The following is a 26,454-nucleotide window of genomic DNA, read 5'->3' on the forward strand; positions in this document are numbered from 1 at the left end:
GCCTACTGTGCTATGTGCGGGATAAAACCGGGAAACCCGTTTGTCCTACCGGCACCGGTGATTTATGAAAGCTGGACAGATTTATGGGATTATTTACCACGTTCGCTTTCTCTGTGTGTGTGTGCTTGTAAAGGTTTGAGTGTGGAAAGGACGCGTCACCATTTGGCTTGCCGATCAGTACTGCTGGAATCTTGGTGGATGTAGATTTATTTTTATTTTCTCCGAATAAACCAACCGGGCAAGGTGACATGTTGTACGATGTCGGCCAGTGGTTTTGCCATTGCATTTATGCAGCTTTTTTTTACGTTTTCGGCTTGAAGTATTATCATGAAGAGCTTTTAATGGTGGGATAGCGTTTAAAGATATTAATCCTATTTAAACCAGAATGCACTTAAGTTGGCAAAGCAACAAAATTTAAAAAAAAGCCTTAAAGTATGCAATTTTGAACGCTAATGTGATTGCTAAATGGATATGTGCTTCGCATTCTGAGGATTTATTAGAGGTGTTTTTTTATATTGGGGCTGTCCGGTGGCTGAAGCGACAGCGGCGCCGGTTTACAAACGGTAAGACCGGGGTTAAAATCCCATCCAGACCGTCTCCCCGTGCGTAGAGGGGACTACTTTGCGAGTAAAATCAAGTCACATAAAGCCAAAAATTGCACGACGAGGCCTTTCAAGGCAATAGTGCCAAAGAAGAAGAAGGTTTTTAGCTTCATAAATATCAAAATAATTGCTAATGTATTGTGCGTTGATTCTCACATGCATATTTATGCTAGAATCTGTTGCTAAATTGGTTACTCGGGCTTCACTCCGCTTGGTATCGGAGAGTTGGTAGAGTTTGATAATCTATTCGCTTTGTTTCTATTAAGTTAGTAAATGAGATCTTGTTTTGCAATTTATTTGAGATAAGGTGCCCGATCAAGCCATGTTTAACACTGGCGCCACTATCAATATACCACCACTAAACCTAAGCTTTCCCATACTGAGGTAGAAAAATGTGGAACTGAAACGCCAAAAAGTATGAAATTCCATCGTTTAAGATAAATTTCTATACATTTTTTATTGTCATTTTGCAACTTCAAGCCTGTTAGCTTTCCATACAAACTGACAGACAAGGTAAGCGAGCGCCAAAGCCATAACAAATTTTAAACAGACATCTATAACACTGATACGATCAACTGATCGAAAAACGGTTTGTTTGAGTAGTTTTTCGAGTTTCTCTGACAAAGTCAGCCCAAGAATGTTTTTAAGAAAAATAAATCTTGCCCAGGAATATTATATCTCCCTGACATGCTCTCTACGCAGATAACTTGGTTTGGGTAAACTGCCGTAACAATCCTCGTATGTTGAACTGAAGGTGATGTCTATGAGTGTTTGAAAATATCATGTATAAATACTAATGCTGCTTGATTAAACCTGCTATTTAATTTTTAAATAAGAAGAAAAAATGACTTTCATTAGGCTGAATATCTTCATTAAAGAAATATGGCTAGCTTTAAGGATGCTCTATTCATCACGCTCTCCAATCTCAAAATATTGCTCAAACAACATACAATTTTTTTTTGTAGAAAAGACAACATCTTTATTTTAAATTAAGTTCGTTTAATTTTTCATCCAATACTGTAAGCAGTAAGATGCTGCGAGTGTTGTGCAGCAAGGCTTATACTCCTTCCCAAGCTCTGATTAGGCTCCAAGGCACTTAACAAGCAGAAGGCGGAAACCCTCACTGGCCAGAGGGTGGATGAGCTTCATTAATTTAATAATTAAAATTTATCTTCACTCTTCTCAAAAAGAAAAACCAAACAAACACAAAACAAAGTGACCCACACTTTGGGCGCAAAAAAAAATCATCTTCCAACCACTTATCAAAAACATGAAGCTTTGTTCGGTGCAATAGCAAAACAGCCCTCGGCTCTAGCTTAAATGTAACACTCAACCTCCCACAAACACATAGTACTCACACACACACAGAGAAAGAAAAGGATTATTCTCTTCCGCGAAAAAGCCCACTTTACTTCCAAACGTTTGGTTTTTCTTCAGATTTTCACTCACACACACACACGCACACAAAAGCTGCAAGAAAAATGGGATGCCTATCCTCACAAAACACAGTAAAACATTACGGGAAAAATAATTACGAAATAGCTTTCGCAGCCAGTGGAAAAACGAGTTTTTTGTATTCCACTGCTTTATTAGGTGGTTCGTGGGAGAAGCAAGCGAGGAAGGGTGGTGGTGGGTGGTGGGTGTAAAAATTCAAAAACCAGCCTGCCGTAAGAGCGCGTGAAAAGGTGGAACTAATTAAAACTGATTCGCCTTCTTTTTTGACCATTAATTCGCAAAAGGAGCCATTTTTCTTCCCGGTGGGTGAAAAGCGCTGGGATGATGGTTGAGAAATAGGCCAATACCGAATGGCGAGGGCCAGTTCGCCAATTTGTACAACCGATTGGGGATGATTTTTTTTTCCTTTGTTGGTTTGCATTTCCCAATTTATGTTTCCCGGTTTTCCCGCCGAAATGGGCTGCGGTATGTTTGTAAACCCAATTTGAGAGGGCCGCTTCTAATTTGATTGGGTTGTTTTGTATTAATGTTTTTCGGTTAATTGTTTGCGCATTCCATTTCCCGGTTTTTTGCTTTCCCCCGAGTGGGGAACCGTCTTCTTGCCCTTTTAACGGGGGAGTTGTGCCAGGGTTTTTTTATTGTGTGTGTCTTACCATCTGTTGGGCTGTTTGTATTGTGTTTTTTTGGTTTATTGCGTTTCGTTTTTAATTTCGCAACCTTAAGTGAGAAGGTTGTAAATTTAAGTAATTTTTTCCATGCCCCACCCGCCTCGCCAAATTACGCTCTATTTAGAAGATGAATTTTACAACCGTCGTTTAAGCTTTGCTTTTCTCTTTCTTGAACCTTCTCTCACACAAAAAATAATCGACATTTGTAATCATCTTCCTGCGATGGGAGCTTTCCCGCAGTGTAACTCACCTTTTTAACCTTCTCCCGATGACATTACAACGTCAGCGTATTAAAGTTTCCAAAAACAAGAAGGGCCGTTGGAAAGAAGTGAAACTGAGCAGCAAAAAACGAATTGATCCTTCTGCTCGATTCCAACCCCAATAGCAAAAAGAGCGAGAAAAAAAACTCACCCCCCACCAGATCAAACCAAACTTGCCACAAACTCTTTCATCGCCATCGCCATCATCATCCTTCTCACCGCCATTATTAGCTGCTCTCTCGCGCCTCGGCGCCACACTTTGATGGAGCAAGTTTTCCTGTAAATTTACCAATGAATCACGTCCCAAGCCGCCTCAAACCATCTCGAGTGCAGCGCTGACGGTTGGACGTCATGTTGGGATTAGCATTCGCGCTTCAAAAGAAATCGGTTCAAGTTTTGCCAGCAGCTGGTGTGTACTTTGAAGATTGAATGCAATTTGCAAACGGTATGTGTAAAGGTGGTGGATGATTTTTTTGGCATACATTTTATGCCTCAAAAGTAACTACGAGCATACCGAGGCACCGATGAAATGTATGGAATGAGAAAAGCTTTTGGAAAATTCTTTTGAATAAAGAGATAATTGCTACTACAAGTTAATAGGGAAACTTTTGAATACTTCTTCTAAGCAGATTGTTTTCAAATGTTTCAAATTATTTTGAATTTTTTTTCATATTTTTGCATTTTTTCGATTTTTTCCCCCTTTTGTTTAATGCTTAGACGGATTTTCTACTTTCATTTATTTATCTTGTATAATAGTTTTTACAAGACTTGAACCTGTTTTTTGCACATATTTTAATTTTAACTTTTTCATCATAATTTATCCTTGTGTTTTGAACTACTTTCCACAACACTTTTCCGATTATGTGATTTTTTTAACAATTCTTTTGATACTTATTTAACTTTTATCACTTTTCAAGGCCTTTCATTCCTCATTCATACCTGTTTCCTGAATAAGTAGTCTTTAATCCACAAATTTTGGGGCGGTCCGGTGGCCGAGGCGACAGCGGCGCCGGTCTTCACACGGCAGGGCCGGGGTTCAAATCCCATCCAGACCGCCTCCCCGTACGAAAGGCTGACTACTTTTCTACGGGTAAAATTAAGTCACAGAAAGCCAGAAAATGGCAGGCCGAGACCTTTCGAGGTTGTAGTGCCACAGAAGAAGAAGAAGAATCCACAAATTTACGATTTTTTCATATTCACTTTCTTATATCTTTCATCATGTTCACTTTTGTGCTTTTTTAACTTTGTACTTTCATAACATAGAGCAAGTAAAATATTCTTACAAAACCTTTAAACAGCTGTCTTAAAAGAGTTCTTCTTGGGTAACCATCATGTTATAATCTATTAAATCGTCTATATCATTACAAGCTTCCATCATTTGTATAATGGAGTTATAGCATCCCTGTTATACATCTCAAATATATGTCAACCAAGCAGATACTCAATAACGTTAAAACGTTTTAATCTAATTTAAGACGAATGAACTAACTATAAACTATGAAATTTTTGGTATAAATTAAGCTGTCGCTCCCAGCAAACGAGAGAGAGAGAGAGTTGGTTCTAGGTTGAGACTTGACGCAACTCAAAATCTGACATTCAATTCCTTTCAAGAGCTTTTTGAGTCCCCTTACTCAAGATAAGGCCTCGAAGACTCCAACGAGCCAGTAAGGGATGTTCCTTCTGAATATCTAGAGTCGCCTGGGACTCAACTCAACGATGAGCGATGAGCATCGAGAGTCCCCCTACCCAAGGTAAGGCCTCGATATCTCCAACGATGTAATGATGATTCCCACCTAGAATCTGCATGTTTCTAGCCTGCACAGTCGAAAAATGAAAGAAGTGGTCCGCTCAGCTGCTTGTAGTTTGTTGTTCTCGTTACGATCCGGAGGAACCCCGTTAGTACGGTGCGACTCAAATCGCGTATGCGTCACAAGTACGTGTAAAAGGACCGACCGATCTCGCGTATAACCTATTTCAGTGTCACTAACGCTATGTGTTGTTGGCTTGACATCTGTTTGCAATAATTTTCGATTGTTGAATTTCTATTTTCCCTTGCAGGAAGATGCACTGTGTCGTTGTTCTTCTATGTTCTAAAGGTTCTAGTCCAAAAAACTCACTTTTTTTTTTATTCATAAAGAACGGCCTGGCCGTATTGCTAAAAAAACTCACATCTCGTCCGGTAATTAGGTGACATTACGGGGCTAAGAAAGCTGAAAATTTTGTTTTTTTCCTCGGAAACTGTATGAAATTATACTTTTAACTATTTTACATACAAAATATCACCTGCCAACTTCCTTCAACAAATCTAAACAATAAGAGGAATCATCCGCTACAACTGTACGGATGCACATTTCGTACGATATACGGCTACAAATGGCCAAACAGATCCGATTGTTTGACATCAAATTTGACAGAAAGTAAACCCATTGTACCATACATCGTTCACATTCCACAAGCGTAAAACGGTGCAGCCATTGGGTATCTTAAAAACGTATGAAGAAACTGAACAATAAAACCGAGCAAAAAAAGATGAAAATCACTGCATTTCCCACAGTATGTCAAACGATGCTAACCGATATGGATGCAATGTACGGAGGCACTGGTTTTTCCTTAATTTCCCCCTTCATCTTCGCCCTATGTATACCCCCACGCTTAACGAAGTGAACTGTGCGAACCGGGACCGGATGTCGGTTGTCGGGAAATAAAATTTTACTATTTTGCAAAAGCTACATATTTTCCGTTCGTGTGTTCTTGTGCAACGATATTTCCTTACGGGTATAGGATTCAGCGTTGGCTTTCTCCTTCTTTCTCTCCCATACACATGGAACTTATTGTGCTTCATTTTTCTCTTTTCACTGCATTTTTTCCGCCCCGGTTCCATTTGTGGTGGAAACGAACTTTTCTTCCCTTGTTATGGGAACACAGCATGACGAGAGAAAAAAGATTTTACTTTGAGAACGTGTAGCGCAGCAACGGGACGGGGAAAAGTATTTTACTTTGCGTTCCCAGTAGCAGACAGCTCTCGTGTTCGTTTCCCGGTACACAACTTTCTTCCATTGCAGGTTGATAGTTTTGGTCCCCGACTTGTTTCCTAGCACCTTGGCATGGCTTTTGGCAGGTGATTGTTTCTATCGCCTTCAGGTGGTTTGATATCCACCTGCACACAAACATCGTGATGTGCCGTGTTTGGAGAAAACGGAAACCTGACACAAGGTTGACTTAAATCTTCGCGAATCTTTGCTCGGTATCTTGTCTTTCCCGGAAGGTAGCTCACGGTTAACGATCGCGTGTGGGTATGTGTGTGTCTGCTCGCTGTTCTCGTTTGATGTTGGGTTAAAGAATTTTTACAACACGAATCAGAGCCATGTTTGTTTTGTATAATATGGATGAATGGATTTTTTGTCTTCGGCTTTTAAAGTCATTTTAACTTAACTCGTATCGTAACTTAACTCTACGAGGGACCTTGGAAAAAGAAATTGCTTAAAACTACTCTTTTTGGTCTAAATTGTGTGTAAGTTTTGTTTCATCTATCAAGAAGGATAAAATGAATTGCCAACAATACGTACCAGCCACTAAGAATTTAGTCATTTTGATAATTGAAAGCTTTCAGCTGCATTGCATACATTTAGGCGCACTAAGGCGCAACATTTAGCTGTTGAAATCATTTATGATGTCTTAATAGCTTCTTTATCGTGAAAGAATCTAAGTGACTTTCAAGCTATAATTATTCGATCACTTTAGATTATTAAGATCTTCCTGTTTGCGATCTGCGAGAGTTTTCCATTCAAAAGACATTCAAAACTTTGAGACATTTCTTCTTCCCAAGAAAAACATTCCAAGGTATTAAAACAATGCTCAACTCATTTGGCTGCGAGCAACATTCTGAGGCTGTTTGACTGTGCCCACGTCACGGTGTAAATGTGTCACTTTTAATTCTATCCCTTGTACACCGAACTCAGCTGGAGTCGGGTTCGCACGACCACGATTCACTTCTTACCCTCGGAGTAAATTATCATACAACAACAAGACCGAAAAAACAGCAAAGAAAGGAGCAAAGAAAATAATGTTTCGCTTTCCCTTTTGCAAGCGTCAACAGACCCGGCCCCGAAAAGTTCACCGCAACCTTTTTGGTGACCTGCGACATTGAGGGACGTTTGGTTGATGTCTTCTTTTTTGGGGTTTTGATTCGGAGGAGAGTGAGGACGGAGTGAGAGTAAAGCATAATTTCGCTAAATAAAGTACGTTTGAAAAAATCTGACATCATCAACGGTTGCGCTCATCCGCCGTTTCCGGTTACAGGATGCTGGCGGACTTTTAAATAAAAAACCCGGGAATACTTATACTGCTGGATTGCTGGAACCACTGCACTCACTCGAGTGCTGCCGGGTGAAGTCCGAACTTTGGATTAATTTTTATTTACGACTCCCGGTCACCTTCAGTTCGCAAAACCCGGCCTCGCTGGACCCAATTACCGTGCTATGGGTAAGCCGGATGTAGAAGGTGTTGCTAAAATGAAGGGGGGGGGGGGGAGCGTGAAGGGACGTTGTTTGGTGAAGCAGGCTTTGATACTTAGAAATCCTTACTCAAGTCCCCGACCATAGGAAGTGCTCATTTATCACCGTGAACCGGAGTTCCGACCTCAGTCACAGTGACAGGCGAAAAACGTCTCGTTCCAACGTTTTTTTCTGGTCACGGCACCACATTACCACGGGCGGCGGGCGTTTCCACCGGATGCGACCGGATTTCGAGCTCCGACCGTACCGCAGCGACGCTTTCTCCCTTTTATCCCTTTTTCCACTTCTTAATACGCTCCTAAAACACGTAATCGTATTTGGGAATGATTTAATAAGCTACGCTTTCGCACACCAGCACCAGCCCGAACTCTCGGACGCGGTTGATTTGAGCTTCAAGCTCAAGTCTGGTTAACCGACACGAAAAAGGGCGAGTTTTTTCATAATTATGTGTGATATTTTTATTTTCACGTTCTCACATTGACTACTTTTCCTCTATTGCGCAAGAAGATGGGAAAATTGGGAAAATTGGGTGGTGGAAAAGCTATCCCCATCAAGGGGTGCTTTTATCGTTGCGTTGAAATCTGTTTCCGTCTCTGCCGGTCGATAAATGAGGCTCGACGCAGGGAGTGTATCACGTCAGTGGTCAAGGAGCTGGTATTAGCATAATCGTGGCCGAAGCACGATTATGGATGCCTTTGGCCTCCAAAAACGCCTGTGGAGTTGGCAATTTAGTACGCCTGCAGGGCGGTGGACGCAATTCTTATCGCCCATTCGGACACTGTGGGACAGAATTAATGCGGAAAGATGTCGATTGGGTGCAGTTTTCTTTTTAATTTAATTTAATTTATTCAACATCTTTCGCCCTAATGAGCAGCATCCGAGCCGGGTGCGGATATTGAGTCAATTAAAATAAAGACAAAGACTTGCTTTGAATTGATCATATCATATCACCACAACTTCCTCTCGGAATATCCTAAGAATGAAAAGCGAACAAAGTGAACAAAAACCTGTTATTCCAGAACGTTTAAGCGAACCAGTTCCAACCTTCATCTGTTGCCATCACCATGCCACAATTAAGAGAAATGGAAAGGTACCTGATGGAATGTGATTTTTCCTGATTTACGGGAACATATATTGATGGGCGCTCGGTACCTGCTTTCCTCGACGGGTTTCGACCATCCCCAGATCGATTTCAGCTTGCCCCTTTTTCAATATACCTTCTCAAATGCACAAAATCTCCGATGAATGAACATTCATCCGAACCCTTTTTTCATTCCGACTCAGGAACACAGCCGGCAATGGTGGGTCATATTTAATTTGCTGCTCTGCCACCTTTCCCCGATGTTGCCACCCACCGCTAGGGTTGCGTCATTTCGTGTGATGCGGCAGAACATTGGAAAAGGTTTTGCGGAGAAGAAAACTCATTTCCTTCACATGCTCGTGTCGCATTTCCGGCAATCGAACTCAGCCCAGGAAAATGTCCTTTTCATGCCTTCGAAACGGGTATCGGGCAGGAACAGGGTGTGGGCTGGAAATTTGTCACCAAATGGGTTGAGCTTTCGGTAACACCGGTACGGTCACATGTGGGTTAAAAAGGGCTGTTAGGTAAACGAAACGAAATAAATCCAATTTGAATATGATCGGCAGTTCCCGTAGCTGTTCAATACCGGTCGAAGAATGTGCAGCTTAACAGGATACGGCCAGGGTTAAGCTATGCAAAACACCAGCCAACGGAACAAAACAACAGGAACGGGACATAATTTTTCCACTTCCAAACACACACACACAGAGCCACGTCTTAAATGAACCCTCGGTCGTTGGTGGAAAGTTTTAGAATCGAGATAGGAATACGAAATGGTTTTATGCTTTTATAACAAAGCAGAAAAACAAGTCGGAAGAACCTACTCTCCAGCCCGCACACGTACCGAATCGGAATGCTCTGGAATGCAAAATATCAGTACGGTAAAGCTTTTTCATCAAACCCTTTTTTTGGGTGGCGGGAGAGGGTGCTTTTGTTTTTGGCTGCCGATCTTGCTCTTGAAGGAAATTTGATCAAATTCGATCCTAAACATTGGACAGCTTTTGACAGGCACGATGCTTCTGACATTATCGGAGGGAGAGGGGGGGGAGGGCTCAAATCAACTTACGCTTCGGCCAAACAGGAACCGTTTGCAATCAAGTTATCGATGAGCATAGGACGATTAGGTCCATTTACGGTGAGGCTAGCTCTTGACGGCGCTGGACATGGGATAATGCTGTTTATTTGGTTCCACACGCTGTCAGCTGCCGAATGCGCCAAAATGTATGCAATTGGGAAATCAGAAACGACAAGAAAGTACTAAATTTAGCATACAAATTGCATAGCTTTAGGCGCTTCTTCAGAGGTGTCTGTTGGAACTAGAGCAACACGAATTCATTCCAGTTTTTCTCATGAAAGTTTGTTAATTTTTCTTAAAGAGCAATTTGGAATCAAGTGTTTTTAAAACGAGTTATAATTTGAATAGATGAAAATATACATGTTTTGATAAATGAAAATATCGAAAGTTATTCTTCAATTGCCTGAGTAAATATGACTACATCATTCTACTGAATGAATACTATTGTAGTACGATTTATTTCTTCAACGCCTGCCAATATGCAACCTTTTTCTCTCAACATTCAACTATTTACACAAAGGCGTTTGAAATTTCTGATCTGTTAGAGAAAAACAAATCATGACTCAACTATTAAATGCAACTATTTAACAATAATTCTTGAACCGTCCTGAACAGAAACTAAGAACGTTTGCATACATTCAGGAGCTATGAACCTGAATCTGTCTTTATGCCTTACTGTAAGCATTTAAATCGGTTATTTCGTGATTGGTTTTTTATTTATAAATTTTACAAAGCATGAAAGTTATAAAAGTAAAAAACGCCTTTTTTACCACAATAAAATAATCAGCAAAGAAACACAATTGACATTTCAAAAAATCGTTCCCCGAAGCAACGATTAGCATATATCGAAACCATTCCTTACACATCCAGATGGACATTGGAAAACTTGTTCTCAACCCGCAAGAAAACTTCCTTCCCAACCACCCAGGGAATAGAACATTCCGTATTGGATCAATTACGCTAAATTGGTTTTCATTGGGACAGCAAACCCTTTCGTCCGGTTAGACAATTCTTTCGCGTCTTACAGTTACGACTTCTCGTTACAACTCTCTGCAACAATCAAGCTGGGGCAGACAAGCACGCATTGGCAGGTAGCAAGATCGGAGCATGGGTTGAACCGAAAAGTTTCATCCACCAGATGGATGGGGTGCGACTCCTGTGCGACCAAACTTTACTCTAACGTCGTCACTAAACGTGTTTCACCTTGTCCCAGTGGAACACTTTTCTCTTTCGATCTTTTTTTGCTTTTGAAGCAAAAGGGCAAACACGGAACCCGAAACTACGAAAAGTGTGTTTTGTTCGGCAATTACGTCACCAAACATTTCCTCTTCGAGATCGAGAGACAGAGAAAAAAAAACGCGCCCCGAACAACTTGAGTACGCGGGTGGAATAGAAATGATTTTTCACGAACTTGTCATACCAATGTTTGACTTCCTTTCTGTCACCGTTGGAGATTTTTACGTTTGCGTCTTTTTTTATGCATCGCTGTTGTAAACTTTTTTTTTTCCTTTGTAAGTGAGTTACAAAGTATGAAAACGAAGCGAACAAAACTCGTTCGCCGATGGAAAACGGAAACTTTCACCCGTCCGAAGCTAATGCCGAAACGAACTTTCATCAAAATTCAACCAACGACAGATTCCGTGGACGACCAACCTAAAAGGGTGGCAGGATTGAGAGAGAAAAAGAGAGAGAGAGCAAAAAAACCACCACAAACTGCAATTCTTGTCCAAGATTACTACGGGACTTCAGAGGGTTTTCGGGGCCACGCAAGCTGATTTTCGCTGTCGAAAGTTTAAAGACGAGTTTTGCTTGGGAAAGGATGCTTTTTGAATGTTCTTTTCCCTCGACAGCTTCACTTTATATTCTTTCTAACTCTTTGTGCTGCTCGCTAACTTCGCTTGGTTTGGTATGAATTTTTTTTTTGCGACAGCTCGTTTTTCCCTCTGTTTTGACCGTGGTCTAGTTCTAGGGCTCCCGCTGGTGCCGTAATGCAGTAATTCTACTAACATCACTGATCGAATTGAGAAGAGACTTTTAGTAACAAGTGAAACCGACACATAGAAAGTGAGAGATAGAGAGAGCGCGTGAGATGGGAAGGGCAAGAGAGAAGATCCCGTTGACAACAACAAACTGCACTTTTTTGCCCTGCCCTGGGTGCACTCGGTGTTACAGCCACTGGTTGGTGTAGTTTGCGGTGGAAAGTTTTCCACACCTCTCCTCCGGCATCATCCAGTGAGCATTAATCCATTTTTCATGAAACCACATTTATGGATCCAGCGTGGACCGTGCGGCGGGAGCTGTCTAAAGAGCCGAACAATCCTTGAGCTTTTCCTGCTCCAACTTTGTGTGTGTGTGTGCTGATGTTGAATCGCCATCACGTAGAAAGCAGCTTCCAAACAACACTACCAGAATGAGGATGGAGATTGGTGTAAAAAAAATGTGTTGGAACCCCCGCAATGACTGACAAACTGAATTTAATCTCCACGTCACTTCACTGCCCGCACATTATCCGGCGAGCGTTGGACGAGGCCAGACAGAGCAGAGCAAAAACAAAACAAAAAACACCCTGTGTCGCGTTTAATAGAGAAAATCCCGTTGAAGTGGATTTTTATTAAAAGTTTCCATCCCGAAAGCTAGACGCGCTAGAGGTTCATGATGGTGGGATGGAGTTTTGTGTGACATTACCAAACAGCCGGGTAACATGCATTAAAAGGTGTGTCCTGCTTTCGCGCTGGGTACTGCAAGCTTTTTGAACCGTGTTGGGGCAATGATTTTTGGATATGTGCTGGATTAAAGCTGTCTAACGTTGTGTTTTAAACAGATTCAAGGAACAACCGTATAATATAATTGATCTTCGTTTGCAATGCGGCTTTCGAATACGGGTGAAAATTGGCGATATTCTGTAGTTTTACTTCATATAAGCGATCATGGGTGGGCCATAAACACATTTATTACTAACACTTCGTTTTTAGTATTAACCACATTAATTTTACGCAAATTTATCATACCTAATGTCCCTGAATAATATTTTTAAATTTCATAGCGCCAAAAAGTATGCAATCTTCACTACACATTATTTCACATGTTTGTAAACATTTGGATGCACTTGAATTTCCTTAAACATTAAAAAAGATAAGCATGTTTTAGAAAGATTTAATCGTGGGAAAAGCATTTCTTTGGTACAAAAAACCAAGTGAATAATCAACTAATTACATTTTCGGTTCGGATATAGTTTGTTTATCGGAGCCAAAAGGTATAAATAGAGGAGCAGAGGGCTGAAGCCAGCAGTAGAACTATCTCGGGCACGATCATAAGCGGCAATAAATTTGAACCATATTTTTGTAGTGAAATCACATAGGTATTAAAATTTTGCCCCAGGGTCTAAACAATATTTATATAATATTTTGAGCATTTCAATTCAGAGAGTTTATACAAAGATTTTTTCCTAAAAGCATGCAGTGATTTGAACATTTGAAATTTAAATGAACCTCACCCATCTATCAGACAAATGGTGTTTTTGGGTGACTGACTAAATTATTATATGACAGACGTTTATAAAATTTAAAAATAAAAAAACTCAAATAACCCGAATGCCTAGAACATATGAACCACCAAGATATTACTAATAATATATCTATATAGGTTATTACGCCTAAATGTATGCAATGCAATCATCAAAGAGATCCCCTGAACAATTGACCATTCGAAACGAAATTCTAGGATTCACAATGTACCAGTCTTAAAACATTAACCTTCATAAAACTTATTTTTATCAAATACAAATGAAACCCAGCATTTCAATCCAACTATCTCCCGCGCAACGTTTAAAAAAGCGTACATTTTTTAAATCCTCCATTTGCTCTATCAGCTACCCAGCGTTCCGGGGCACATTTTCTACATTTTCACACGCAGAATTTTCAATTTCCAACACGTCACTCGCCTGGCATTTGCCATCTGACCCCGACACCATCTCGACAAACCGCCCATCTCATGTCAGCAAAGTGACAACGCCACCCCAGTATACTTTCACAACTTCACACGTGTCCCTGTGTACGTGCGGATTGTGTGCGAGTGTGTCAGTTGGAAATGTTTTGCAACGTTACACTTCCGGCACAAATTCTCCGTTTTCACTTTGTCTTTTATTGCAATTCGTGCGATTACACCACGTCCCAGCCCCGTTTCACTTCACAAATCTGGATTTCACATGAATCCCTGCTTCCACGGAACTCGTTGACTTTTTCACCAGTTTCGTTTTGAGATCTGTTCTCACATTCTTGTGCAGGAACAAAAAGTGCGGCAAGACAATCGCTGCAACAAGGCAAGCAAATGGAAGGGAACCAGTGCAAAAAAAAAAACGGACGGCGTCTTCAAACACCCCGAAACATCCGTCCCGAGAGACTGTGCAGCCAGCCGTCTTCCGTTCATGGAGACAGGAAGTTCATTGCGACGACCAGCCCTGGCGCGAAGCCATAAAACACCCACAAAGGGCTCGAGAAAAACATTGAAAGTTTTAAGCGCCCCCGTCGCTAACCAACAAATCTTTTCCGAAATCTGTTCCCTGTCCGACATTTTTCCTTCTCTCGCTGAGTGGGAGTTTTCCACCGAATTTTCACGGAAAACATGAAACAAGAAAAATGATATTTTCAACCAGTCCGTCCGTCCGCTGTTTCTCGGTAGCGTGAAGACAAGCCCCCGGGATCGGTCGGAGCTTTTAAATCGTTTTTCATGGAGGCGCCTGGTGCCCCACTCACAATGCAGCTCAAACCTGCTGCACCAACACCGGACACTGAAGGTGTGGAAAACAGAGGTTAAATCTGTGGGTGATGCTAAACTTTAAACTTCCCCCGCTAGCCAGCCAGCCACATTTGGGCTGTCGAATTCGAAAGTTTACATGTTTTTCTCCGCTGCTCCGATGCTCGCAGGGTTTCCATTCGCTCACTTTGCTTGTTTGTGAAAACTCAAACAATTGCCGTGTTCGGTGTTCAGTGGCACGGTGTATGTGTGTGTGTGTTTGAAGGAAAAGTTTTCCTCATTCCCTTCCACTCGTTGCATCGCCGATCCCCGATCAGACTGTGCAGAAAAATAAACGGACGACGATTCGATTCACTCCATTCGCTTAAAAGTTAAATCGTTGATATCCTTTTGCTACCCTTTTGCTTGAACGTTAAAACCCCCCCAGAACGGAGCACATAAAATGGGAATTAGAAAATGGCAAATGGATTCTTGTTCTATCGAAGGCATGGGACGATTTTTAAACAGCACCAGAGAAGAGGGAGCTTTGCGGAAAAGTTTTCCCAACTCCTTCTGCTTTCCCCCGAACAAAACAACAAAAGTACAACACACCCGAAAACATCGGTCACAGTGTTGCCACGAAATTTGCCACTGAGCCAACAGGAAACAAGAAAGAAACGGTCCCCAGAAAAAAGGGGATAAAACATACGCCCACAAAAGGATTAAAGTTTAGAAAACATTTCAATTTTGTCTACGAACGGGGTGAGTGTCTCTGAAATGGTAGCGTGAGACACATCGTTCTAATCGAGAAAGGAATTAAAGCGAGCAAGAAAAACAACATACGAAAGCAAAGGGCAATCTTAACGACGATCAGAACGTTCCTAAAATCACTTTGCTACGCCCGATTGCAATTCAATTGACTTTCGCTTTGTGTGTGTTTTTTTCGGACTCGTCGCTTTCTCCCTTTCTCACTCACTCTTTCGCTTCCTCACACTAAGCTATTAATTTGTCAACGGAATTTCGAAACGATGTGTTGAACAAACGCTGCTTAAGTGGATTTTTACTTTTAATTGTACGCTGCAACGGTACGTGGTCTTTGTGCAGTGGTTGCTCTAAGGATGGGTGTTTCTGAACCAGCAGCAAAGAGTAAAGGGGATACGTTATCACAACTAGTTGTTTGGGTGAATGAGTGTGGGATTTAGTGTTTGAGTTGGGTGATTTTGCAACTCATTATGTCGCTCGTTTTCTGTTTAACTGTTTGTTGGACCACTTACGAAATAGAAACAGAGAGATTGTAATTGCTGTTTATCGCAAATCAACAATCTTGTTATGCTTTTCTTTACTTGTAATCTGGCTCTTTCGTTAGTTAAATTCAATTTCATTTCTTGAAAAATTAGATTTTGCATGGTCTAAAAATTTCTATTCATTTGGAACGATTTGATTGAACCGGAGCTTCATTTTTTTTAGCATAAATCAAAAAAACGCTTCAAGCAAATGACCTTGCTTTGGTTTGCTCAAGTTTTCTCTGAGCATCATTCGCCAGGTCAGCTCGACGCAGGAGAAGTTTAAACAAAATATTTTAGAGACTATCAAATTGATTATTTCTTATTTCCATCAGTTGTCAAACGCTTTGAGTGGAGTTAAGCTGACTCGGATAAACATTTGTGTCGGCTCAGCTATTTGACAGAATCCGATTGATTTTTTTTAATTTCTAACTTAAATCAGCAAAGAAATATAATCATTCCCCAAAATAGGAAAATTACATGAAACAGAGACCACCTGAAGCCTAAATAAGCCATCGAAACCATAATTCTTTAATTATCATGGCTTGAGCAGTAGCTTCATCTTCTTTTTCCTTGGCATTACAACCTCGAGAGGTCTCGGCCTGCTATTTCTGCCATAGTAAAGTAGTCAGCTCTGCGTACGGGGAGACGGTGTCTAGATGGGGTTTGAACCCCGGTCCTGCCGTTATCGCCTCGGCCTCCAGACCGCCCCAGAGGAGTACCTTCACCGATCATAAAACTACAAAATGGCGGTCTAGAGGTGATAACGGTGCCGGTCTTCATACGACAGGACCGGTGTTCAATACACATCCAGATCGTTCCCCCATAGTGAGGAATGACTTTCCAACAAGGTGGTATCATTAAATCTCGTAAAACAGAAATAGCAGGCTTGACCTTAACAAGTCGTTAGGCCAAGAAGAAAGGAGAAATCTGCCCGGTATTAAGCTTCTGTAGAAAGACCATTCATAGAAACGATATCAAAAATTTTGACCCAAACAAGCAAACGTCAAGCTGTTATAGGAAGTAAATAAATAGAAACTAAAGAACCGAAATAAATTATCAATTGGAAGACAGTAATAAATATGAATTGAAATCCACAAGTCAAAAAACAAACTGACAGTAACTTCATAAAAAAAAAACACAAACTATAACAGCAAACAGAGAAAAAAAAAAGAAAAAATAACAATATAATTACAATCAAATAAATAAAAACCAAAGTCATATGAATTAAGGGAGATCGTAAAAAGGAAAATGAGAATAACGCTTAATGGACACAGGAAGAAACCAATAATGACAATCCATGTGAACAGAGACTTTAAAGTTAAAGATAAAACAAAGCTAAACACAAATTACTTTAGTCTTCAATGCATAAAGTTTTCGCCCCAACTATTTTATCAATTGAATCTAGTTCATGTAAGAAAAACTTTTTCTTCATCTTTTGGCACAAACACACTAAGCCTTGAAAGGGCTCGGCCAGAGTTTTCAGACTTTCTTGGGTTAAGTTTACCCGTTAATGAAGTAATTTTTTTTTCCAAAATTCTGAACCAGAAAACACTAACGAAAATCACTAACACTCCCGAGATGACAACTGCAAAATAAAATAGAATAACAGCGAACACCATCAAACCAACAGTCTCAAACACCACCTTTTTCGTGGCTTTTTTTTTCTTGCTGGCCCTCCCTGCTCCATACACATCCAGTTCCATAAATTTATCCACTTGAGTGTTTCCGCTATAAACCTTTCATCTCAGCACATCCGGCATCCGGCGGTAACAGGAGCCAAACGGTAACAACTGTTTTGCGAGGTTCCGAACGAGCCCAAAAGAGAGGGTTTGAAGATTCAAAGCATACACACTCGTTGAAGACTTCGATGTTTGAACGAGAAAATCGTTTACTCACCTTCCAGCCGAAAAGCTCCTTCTGTCGCCGAGTAGTGTTGGCCCTCTTCAGCTACCACCGAAGACTGTGGCATATGCCCTTTTTGGCGTCGAAATGCTCGAAATTGTGTCTACCGGTTAAACCAGTCTCTTCTCGATGTGCCCGTGTGTGTGTATGTGTTGGGTCTGTGCTTTCATCCATAAAAGATAACTCTTTTCCTATCGACAGCACAGTAGAAGAGAACGATTGGAAAGGAAAAAAGTCTCACTAGTAGCCTCGCAATCGACCCGATCGAATCGTGTGTTGGTTCGTTTTCTTCTCACCCATCATAACACACACGCAACACACTCAAGCACGCATGAGAAAGTGAACGGGGAAAAAACGCTTCTCAAATCACGTGTGTTCACGATACGTTCTCCGTTTTCCGGTAAGAATGAGAATCCCTTTGCAAGTTATGGTGTATATGAGCAGCATTAAAGAACCTTTTTAAAGTTTGGAACATTGATGTGGCAGAATAACTTCAACTGTTTTAGAGCTCCAATTCGAACGAGAAAAGTTCTAATTTGATTATTCAATTAACTTACCAGCTTGCTGCCTTTGCTACAAGCAAAAACACACTTTCTCTAGTCTATAAGTAAAGAAAATGGCGAAATGGTGAACATATGCCCCAATTTCGTTTAGTTTTCTTTTCAAGATTTTCATTCCAAACAGCCATGGTGTATGAAATCACTTAAAAACAGATACACTAAATGAAATAAGAAGCTGTCGAATTTAATCCACCAGAGGGCCGAACCTAAGGTTCCTGGCCGTATCAAGCGTCCCTCTGCATCTGGCATCTAGATACACGAAGAAAGATTAAGGCACGAAAAGAAAACATGAAACATAAATGCACCGCAGGGTACTACCACATGACACTAGCCATAGCGGCAGCTACACTCTACACACCAGGGCCAGATTTTTCGATCCTTTCATTCCTCAAAATAAAATAAAACAGCTGCGAGTCAAAATCGTTCATCGAAGCCACCAGCAGCTCCAGATGGCTCGAGCCAGCACCGAAACTAACCGACCCTAACGAACGGGGGGGAGTATATGCTACAGCTTAAAGCTGAAGGGAAAATTGTTGCACTGCATCGTCAGGCTTCAAAGCAAACGGGTAGATAAACTCGGTAAAACATAGCCCGAAACGAGAAGGAAAAAAAAGCCCAACTCACCTCCACAAGTACTCCCTTCGGCAATGAAATTAGGTAACCGATTCTACGGAAGAAAGAATCGACTCCGCACCACAAAACCACCAACTGTTTGCTCAAGTACGGTACGACGAACGGAGCAGCTTTGAATGATACATCATGGTTTCGAAAAGGAGGGAGAACTGCTGGGAGAACGATCGTGTATGCATCATTCTCTGGAAAGCTTTTTTTCACCGGAAACGACCAGACCAGCGTGCAGTAGTGAAGCGATAAAATAAATGAATAAAGCTATCCACTTCACTATCGGCTACCGATAATAGATGAGAAAGCTGGGCTTGGTTTCGGTAAGGAAGGGAGATTTGAAAAATTGGAAACAATTTACGAGTAACAAGTTGGGTGGGTGCCCAGTAGTTTATTTCGCTACTCGGGAGGCAGCTCTGTTGGGGTGCATACTTTGAGCTTGTTGCTGTTTTTGTAGACTTTCTAAGAGCTAATGCAGGTGTGCATGCGATATTGTGGACCAATTTTAAGAACTTTATTGAAATTTTCGAATTTTATAGAGCTTCCTATGGGTGTCAATTAAATTTAAAAAAAAGCCAAAAAGTATGAAATTTTTCATGATATAAGCTTAAAAATGCTTGCTTCTGAAAAGTCGGTTTTCTTAATCGATTAAATAGTCAGCCTGGCGTATAATAAAACTGAAACAAAGTTGAAACTAAGAAGACTTCGTAATAAATGAAATCAGTTAAGGTAAAATTTAGCAATTATCTTTATTCGCTTTATTATCTTTATTATAAAATGAAATTTGAAGTCAACATTTTTTTCTTTACGCTATTTTTAACAAAGAAACGAGACGCCTTAAAGTATGCAAATCACACCCAGTACTGTATGAAGTCATTGTTTATTAAAAATTATACTTTTTTTAATTTAACCAAATTTCATTATATGGTTGATATCCTCTTCTTTGCCCTAACGACCTCTTAGGTCATGCCTGCCATTTCTGACTTACTAGACTTACTAGAGGAACGGTCTTTGTGGGATATGAACCTCAGTCCTGCCAAAAGAGGACCGACGCTGTTGTCACCTCTATTACCTTAAATATAATTGAATTCCTTTAGTTTCCTAGCCTGTAGTTTTAGGTAAAGTTTTGGAAAATCGTTCAATTGAATTGAAACAAACTTAAATTATAAACAATTTTACTTGAACCCCGAAATTCCCTTTCAAAGCGAGCTATGCGTATGTGTTATTTAAATCCACTTCTCTGCACAAACTCCTTTCAACATTCTCCTCTTATCATACTAATCTGCTGTGAAATAATTATCCCTGTCTTTTGTCACCCGGGAGAGATAGTCACACACACAAAAAAAGTGTCTCCACCTTCATCAACTCACATTGCAGCCGGGTTCGCTACTTCTAATGCACTAAGTGAATAATGAACGGTTTACCCTGACAGTGCGCGACAAACGAGCTCACGGAGCCAGTTCACTCAACAACAAAAAAACGGAAAGAAGGAAAAATCCCCCAACTTTTCTTTTATTTATCTTTTTCACTCCACTCCACTCAAACTGTTTCCCCTTCGCCCTTGCGTGATAAGCGGTTCCGGGTGGGATTTTTTTTTGCTTCGTTTGCGAACATGAAGATGAATAAAATATTAAACGGCGCCGGTAACCACCCTTACCCTTCCTACCGAAACCGGTCTCCCAAACACAGGTGGGAAAATGGGAAAACAATCCCGACGGTGTGGGTCGCGCGCCCCCACACTAAGCGAGCAGGCCACCATGATCAGGTTTTAGGACGGATGCATATGAACGCGACAGTTTGGCGGGATTCTTGTTCCCGTCCCATCCACATCCCCGCACACACATTCCCTTCCGCGCGCAGATCGTCGGGTGTGAAATGAATATTTCAAGCACGAAAAGCTCCCAGGGAAAGAGTGTGCACGGTGTGTGTGCGTGTGTGTGTTTTCGTCCGTTTTTCTTTTGCACTGTTTTGCATTTCAAACAGGACGCGACGGACGCGAAAAAAAAAAGAACTTCAACTCATCCTAGAACGCACACATCAAACCGTACTGATGTGACAGTTAGGTTGGGATGGTTGAATCGGTTTGCTTGCTTTATTTGATAAATAAATGAATAATACATTCGTGCACTAATGCACGCTGAATTACAGCAAAGCGAAGGGGTAGAGAGCAGATGCGAAAGAAAAACCAGCCAAACGGTTTGCACAATTCAACACAAAAATTGAACAACAAAAAATCGCTTCGTTTTTTTTCTCTTGTTTCAATTCGCTTATTGCTTTATTATGCACGGGCATGACGAATTAGCGAGTCATTTTTATGAATGTGTAAAGCGAAACGCTTCGGCGAGGGTACGTAAGCTGGTTAAATGCTAACGATTAAACATTGAGCTGGGCCATTTAAATTCATTTTCACATTTGCCATAAAGGCTACCCGGTTATGAACGAACGGTGGGGCGAATTGAACATGGCAAACAAAGCCGTACCGGTTTATTGTATAATATTACCCGTTTAAAGAATGTTTAAATGAATTTTGCTAAATCAAAAACCCATATTTTAACCAATTTTCCCATATTTTCTTATCCTCCACAGCATGTTCGGCGGTGAAAATCATCAACCTAAAAGTTCCCTCCACCTACCTGCTCGACCAGACCTCCAAAACGCCCGACCCGCTAATACTGGACTGCGAGTACGAGGTGGACGAAAGCGAGAAAGGGTTCGTGTTAAAATGGCTTCTCGATGGACAGCCCGTCTATCAGTGGATCCCGTCGAAAAATCCGTTCCCTTTCGTAAGTATCTCGTTTCGGGTCTAGTCATTCATTCCCTCTAATAATCGTACCACGAGTGTCACAGCGTGCAATATAAATGTTTTATGTCTCTGCTATCTCCCACCACCATCACAGCAATCGTTTAAGAACCGTGTCGACACGAGCTACGTCGTGTCACAGGAGCATCTGCACAAGCATCGAGCGATGGCGATCATCAAACCGCTCGCCAACTTTACCGGCGAGTACATGTGCATCGTGCAGACGTACGCGTCCATCGATAGGAAATCAGCCAAGCTGAAAATAATCGGTAAGTGGTGCAATCTATCTGGTTCTGAGTGTTTTTTGAGGTGCAAAAAGTAAAAGTGATAAAAAATCATGAGAATTATACACAGCGACGAAGCACAAGCACAACATTGCCTACTTTCAGCCGCTTGAATGCGTATCACAAAATGGAGCAAGCAGCTATTTGCAGTTTATCACAAAATGTATTTTTGTATCGTAGTGAAAATTCGTTTCTTACCAGAAATACTATTAAACAAAATTTAACATCAATTATATTTAAAAATAATAAACAACTTCAAACTGTTTTAAACAAGAACTAACACGTAAATTGTTGATCAATGTTTAGTAGAAGATGATTAAACAAAATAGTTTATGTATAAATCAGATTTATCAAATTCAAGCATAAAGATACAAACAGACCAACGATTTATTCAAAGAAAGCAAAAAAACTAAGCTTTGATGTTACTTTTACTGACATGAAAAAAAATCTTAACAAATTGCATACATCTAGGCGCGTTTTATTCATTTATTTTCGTCAGTAATCAATCGCGTAAAATGACATTCCAATCTATGTTTTGATGCTTTTTGTCTTGTTTTCACTACGGTTATTATTGAAATATTAAAAATTCAAACATACTTCTTTCAAAAAATATATTCAACTTACTACCTGCAACTTAAATTACGCACTAACGATGACTAACTGTAAGAGTATACTGTATTAATGAGTATAAATTGAAAATACGTCCCGATCATTTTGGAGACAAAGTATTTTTACGAAAATCTGCAAAAAGTCTACAAAGCTAGTCTTTTGCTAAACTTCAAAATTAATGTATAACAGATTAGAAAATTGCACGTCAAATTTAAGATCTTAGGAAACGAACACTGTTTTATCAAGAAATAGTGACTCCACTTGTGTGCTCTCAGCATTCAAACCCATCAAACTCCTAGCCTTCTAACACAACATGTTCCTCACCCTTGTACCTGTACCGGTAAAAACTAATACCATTTCTAACCATTTTTTCGTTTTTTTCCTTCTATTCTTTCTCGTTTCACCCAAATTTCAACGATCCAGTGCGGGAGAGTAAATTCGACCTAAGCTACTACCTGAACGGCGATGGGTACATCACGGTTGATTGCCACGCACGGGACATTTCCCCGCTACCAGAGCTCCAAATACGGTAAGTTGAACCCCTTTAACCTCCCGGACCCTCACCGATCTGTTCCGCTGGTAACCACAGCAATACAGCGCTCAAAGGAACGAACAAAAGGGTGTATGGATAGTGCACGAAAATGGAAAAATAACCTACAGTTGATTGGGACACGCATTTCCTTCCACTTTACAAAATGGATCTCTCACTGCGCCAATCAACCGAGTACGTGATCCGACCCACAACCTCCCAAATCGACACGGTTCACTGTGTGTGTGTGTGTGTTTTCAATGGGTATACGAGGTTAACGGGCGGCTCGATGCCTGTTCGATTATGTTTTCCAATTGAGCAATCCTTCACAAGCACACACAGCAGCAGCAAAAAAAAACAGTCCTGTCTACCCTATACCGGTCACAATGGCGCCGACCCATGGCTGGCTGGTACAGGAAATAACCTCCATTGCTCTTCTCTCACTCGTGTACTCCTCCCGGTCGAAGAGTCCTTATTTTGGGCTCGGCGATGGCACAAAGTATCATCCCAGTTTAATTTATGAAATAAATTATAAGTAAAATATTTGCATAATTCATTTTTCCACCCGCATCATCATCTTCATCACCTTCATCAACAGATTTATTCCCCCGTTCGGTTTCCTTCGCACTGACAAAGTATTGCAGGGTTTGTGAGCAAGTTTTTTTTCTCGTTTAGAAAATTTTTTTTCAAATATTGAGTGTTTTTAAAGGCCTAACACATACAGCAAATTATTTAGATTTGATTTAAAAAAATGGTTTTGCTAAGGAAAATTCGCCTAAAAGTATGCAATTTTGATAACGAAATATTCTTACTTAAGATTTTATCTATTTGAAGCAGCATTTTATGTTGTAAAATCGCGGCTACAGCAAAACTACATCAAATTCCTCATCTAGAATTGTCCCACCGATATTAAAGCCCCTGCATTGGGCGTTCTCTCGCACCCTTCATGGGTCAGTTCCATCCCCGGACATCCAGGTCACAGGGAAGGGTTGAAGGTGCTTCCGCTATTTGCACTCGGCCCTACCCGTTGGGGGTACGCATTTTTAAGGTTGAATGATAAATCAAACTCGCCACCCCATCCTCCCCGCGAAAAACCAACCCCAAAACGAGCCAAAACGCACACGTGCCTATGGTGAAAAATATGAAAATTGGGACCGTGAAAAACTGGACAGAAGAGCAAAAAAACATGTTGTTATTTTTCCGCCTGCCTGGTCGGAAAACCCTCCCACTGACCCGCACGGGGTAAAAGGTCACGCTTGACCACATCGGTCATTTGTGTCCGGTGTGGAGTTAAAATCGCTGCACGAAAAAAAGGGTTCTGCAAAAAAAAATTATAAAAGATAGCTCGCGGCAAAGGTCAAGCCCAGCCAGCCCCCATCCGGTGTGTAGGTAAGAGGGCAAGGAAACATATATTTTTGCACCCTCCCGTCCAAAGACCATACACCGCCCGGGATCGGAACGGGAAAATTCAATCACTGAAAATCTGTTACGGTTTCGCGTTTACGATCGACATCGATTTCCTCGAGCGGCAGAATCGACCGGCCGGCCATGGTCCGGGCCCTGTCCGGTGATTAAGGAAATGGTCCCTTCAACAATAATCAAACGATGGGCATAAAATGTTTCAAGTGAAATATCTCATGCCCAGTAAGGTATCGAAAAAAGGGGTCCGCCTGAGTCGGCGCGAGCCAGACCTATAAATCGTACATGCTGTTAAACATCAGGCTTACCCGCTGATCGGAGGCACCCAGTACCGGCCGATGGGATGTAAAGATAGCCGAAGGATAATGTAGAGGTTTTTTTTCGCTCCTTACTTTTGATTTTCATGTTTGCTCCGCTGGGTTGCGGTTGGGTATCCGGGTAAGGGAAGAGAAGGGATCATTTTTCATTCGACCCGTAATCCCAACACATCCGACCATCCTTGTACCGTTGGCTGATTGATTGAACTGCAAATGAGCTGTTCGGGTTTTATTGGCGATTACATTAAAGCGAGCAAAACACATCTATTCAAATATGAATAAGCCGATTTGCATACTACATGTTGATGCAGTGGTTGTGATGGGTGTTGAATTAAAAAATAAACGGAACGGTTCACTTATGCCTTTATGATGGCTACGGACTTCATTTTGGGTATTTGCAATGATTGTTTTTTGCAAAGCGATGATGTAAGGTGGTGGGATGACTTTTTAAAATAATAAATGAATAATCTCAACTTTACTCAGGGCTAAAACAATATTGCATTACTCACAGAAACCCTTCCAAAGAACGAAGATAATCGTTTTGTTAACTGAAAACAAGATTGATAAACACAAAACAAATTAGAATAAAAGATTCAAGCAAAGTTTTAAGAAAAATAAAATTCAATATTTGTACAGATGATAAATAAGCTAAAATAAGTCCTATCTATCTATATCGCCACATATTTTAAATTATTCTATAAAGCTACTATAGCCTTAAGTAGAAGAAGAATAGTTAGAAGAGGGAACAAAGGGAATCATTGATGGATCAACACCAATACTTGAAGCGTCAACGTCTAATTTTATGCAAATAATAATGCCATGACGAAAGACGCTAAAATGGCCTTCGGGTTTTAAAAGTCTGCTATTTATAAATTCCAATTATAAATATATTCCATCGCAAAAGTCATGAACACAATAACATGTGGGACCTGTTAAAAAAGATTGCATAATTTTAGGCGTAGCAAAACACAAACAACCTTGTTTTTTAGCTGTTGAAGGGAGCTGTTCTCCTTTAATAAGTAATTTAAAGTTTCAATCCAAGTTATTTGCAGTCTGTTTTTTTAAATTTCCTTTGCTAACTTTATTTACAAGCACATTTTAGTCAGATTCCCTCCCCTAACCCGAATCACAATGTTCTAAGCATTGTACCTTGTTTACACTTTTTAATCACATCTTCTCCTATTCTCATTCTTTTCATCCTTGGCTCTAAAGCATCAACTACGAGCTGTTCGAGACGGAAAACCTCAAGTCCGTGCAGGGCGAGAACGGACTGTACAACGTGTCCATCAGCGGCCGGATACGAAAGGATCAGCTCGAATCGCCGGCCATGATCGAGTGTCTGCTCTCGATACCGGAGACGAACTACAACAAACGCCGCTCGACGACGTACTACGGTAAGCCCACGTGGTGGGATTGTATTTCCTTTCACACCACCATTCAGCTGCTTCTACACCAGCAAACAGACACACATACACCGTACAGCGCAAGAAAGCTGTTTGCACGAAAAATCCATATGCATGATCGTCAGTGCGTCTTCTCGCCAAACATCATCCAACCAACCATTGAATGTTAGCGCATCCTGCTTCACCTTTTCCCTTCTCTACCTTCTCAGTTTCTTCCTTTTCTCTCGTCCTGTAGACAACCTGGGCTTAACGTAGCAAAACTTGACACTGGTTGAAAAGTCATTACCATTCAACCGCAGCCAACCGTGGGCTGACATTCGTTGGGCAAAGCATGCTCG

General features: G+C 40.9%; 1 protein-coding gene across 10 annotated transcripts in view; it reads left to right on the forward strand.

Annotated features, from left to right (window-relative positions):
• Window positions 1–26,454, forward strand: part of LOC118506228 — a 128,753-nt gene that overhangs the window by 83,788 nt on the left and 18,511 nt on the right. For all 10 annotated transcript variants that reach the window (XM_036043068.1, XM_036043066.1, XM_036043074.1 and 7 more), the window contains exons 3-6: window positions 21,342–21,538; window positions 21,653–21,824; window positions 22,872–22,977; window positions 25,926–26,107. In XM_036043068.1, coding sequence (XP_035898961.1) covers window positions 21,342–21,538; window positions 21,653–21,824; window positions 22,872–22,977; window positions 25,926–26,107 — 657 coding nt within the window. The remainder of the gene's footprint in view (window positions 1–21,341; window positions 21,539–21,652; window positions 21,825–22,871; window positions 22,978–25,925; window positions 26,108–26,454) is intronic.

This window comes from Anopheles stephensi, chromosome 2 (genome assembly GCF_013141755.1).
Source record: "Anopheles stephensi strain Indian chromosome 2, UCI_ANSTEP_V1.0, whole genome shotgun sequence".
Classification (NCBI taxonomy): Eukaryota; Metazoa; Arthropoda; class Insecta; order Diptera; family Culicidae; genus Anopheles; species Anopheles stephensi.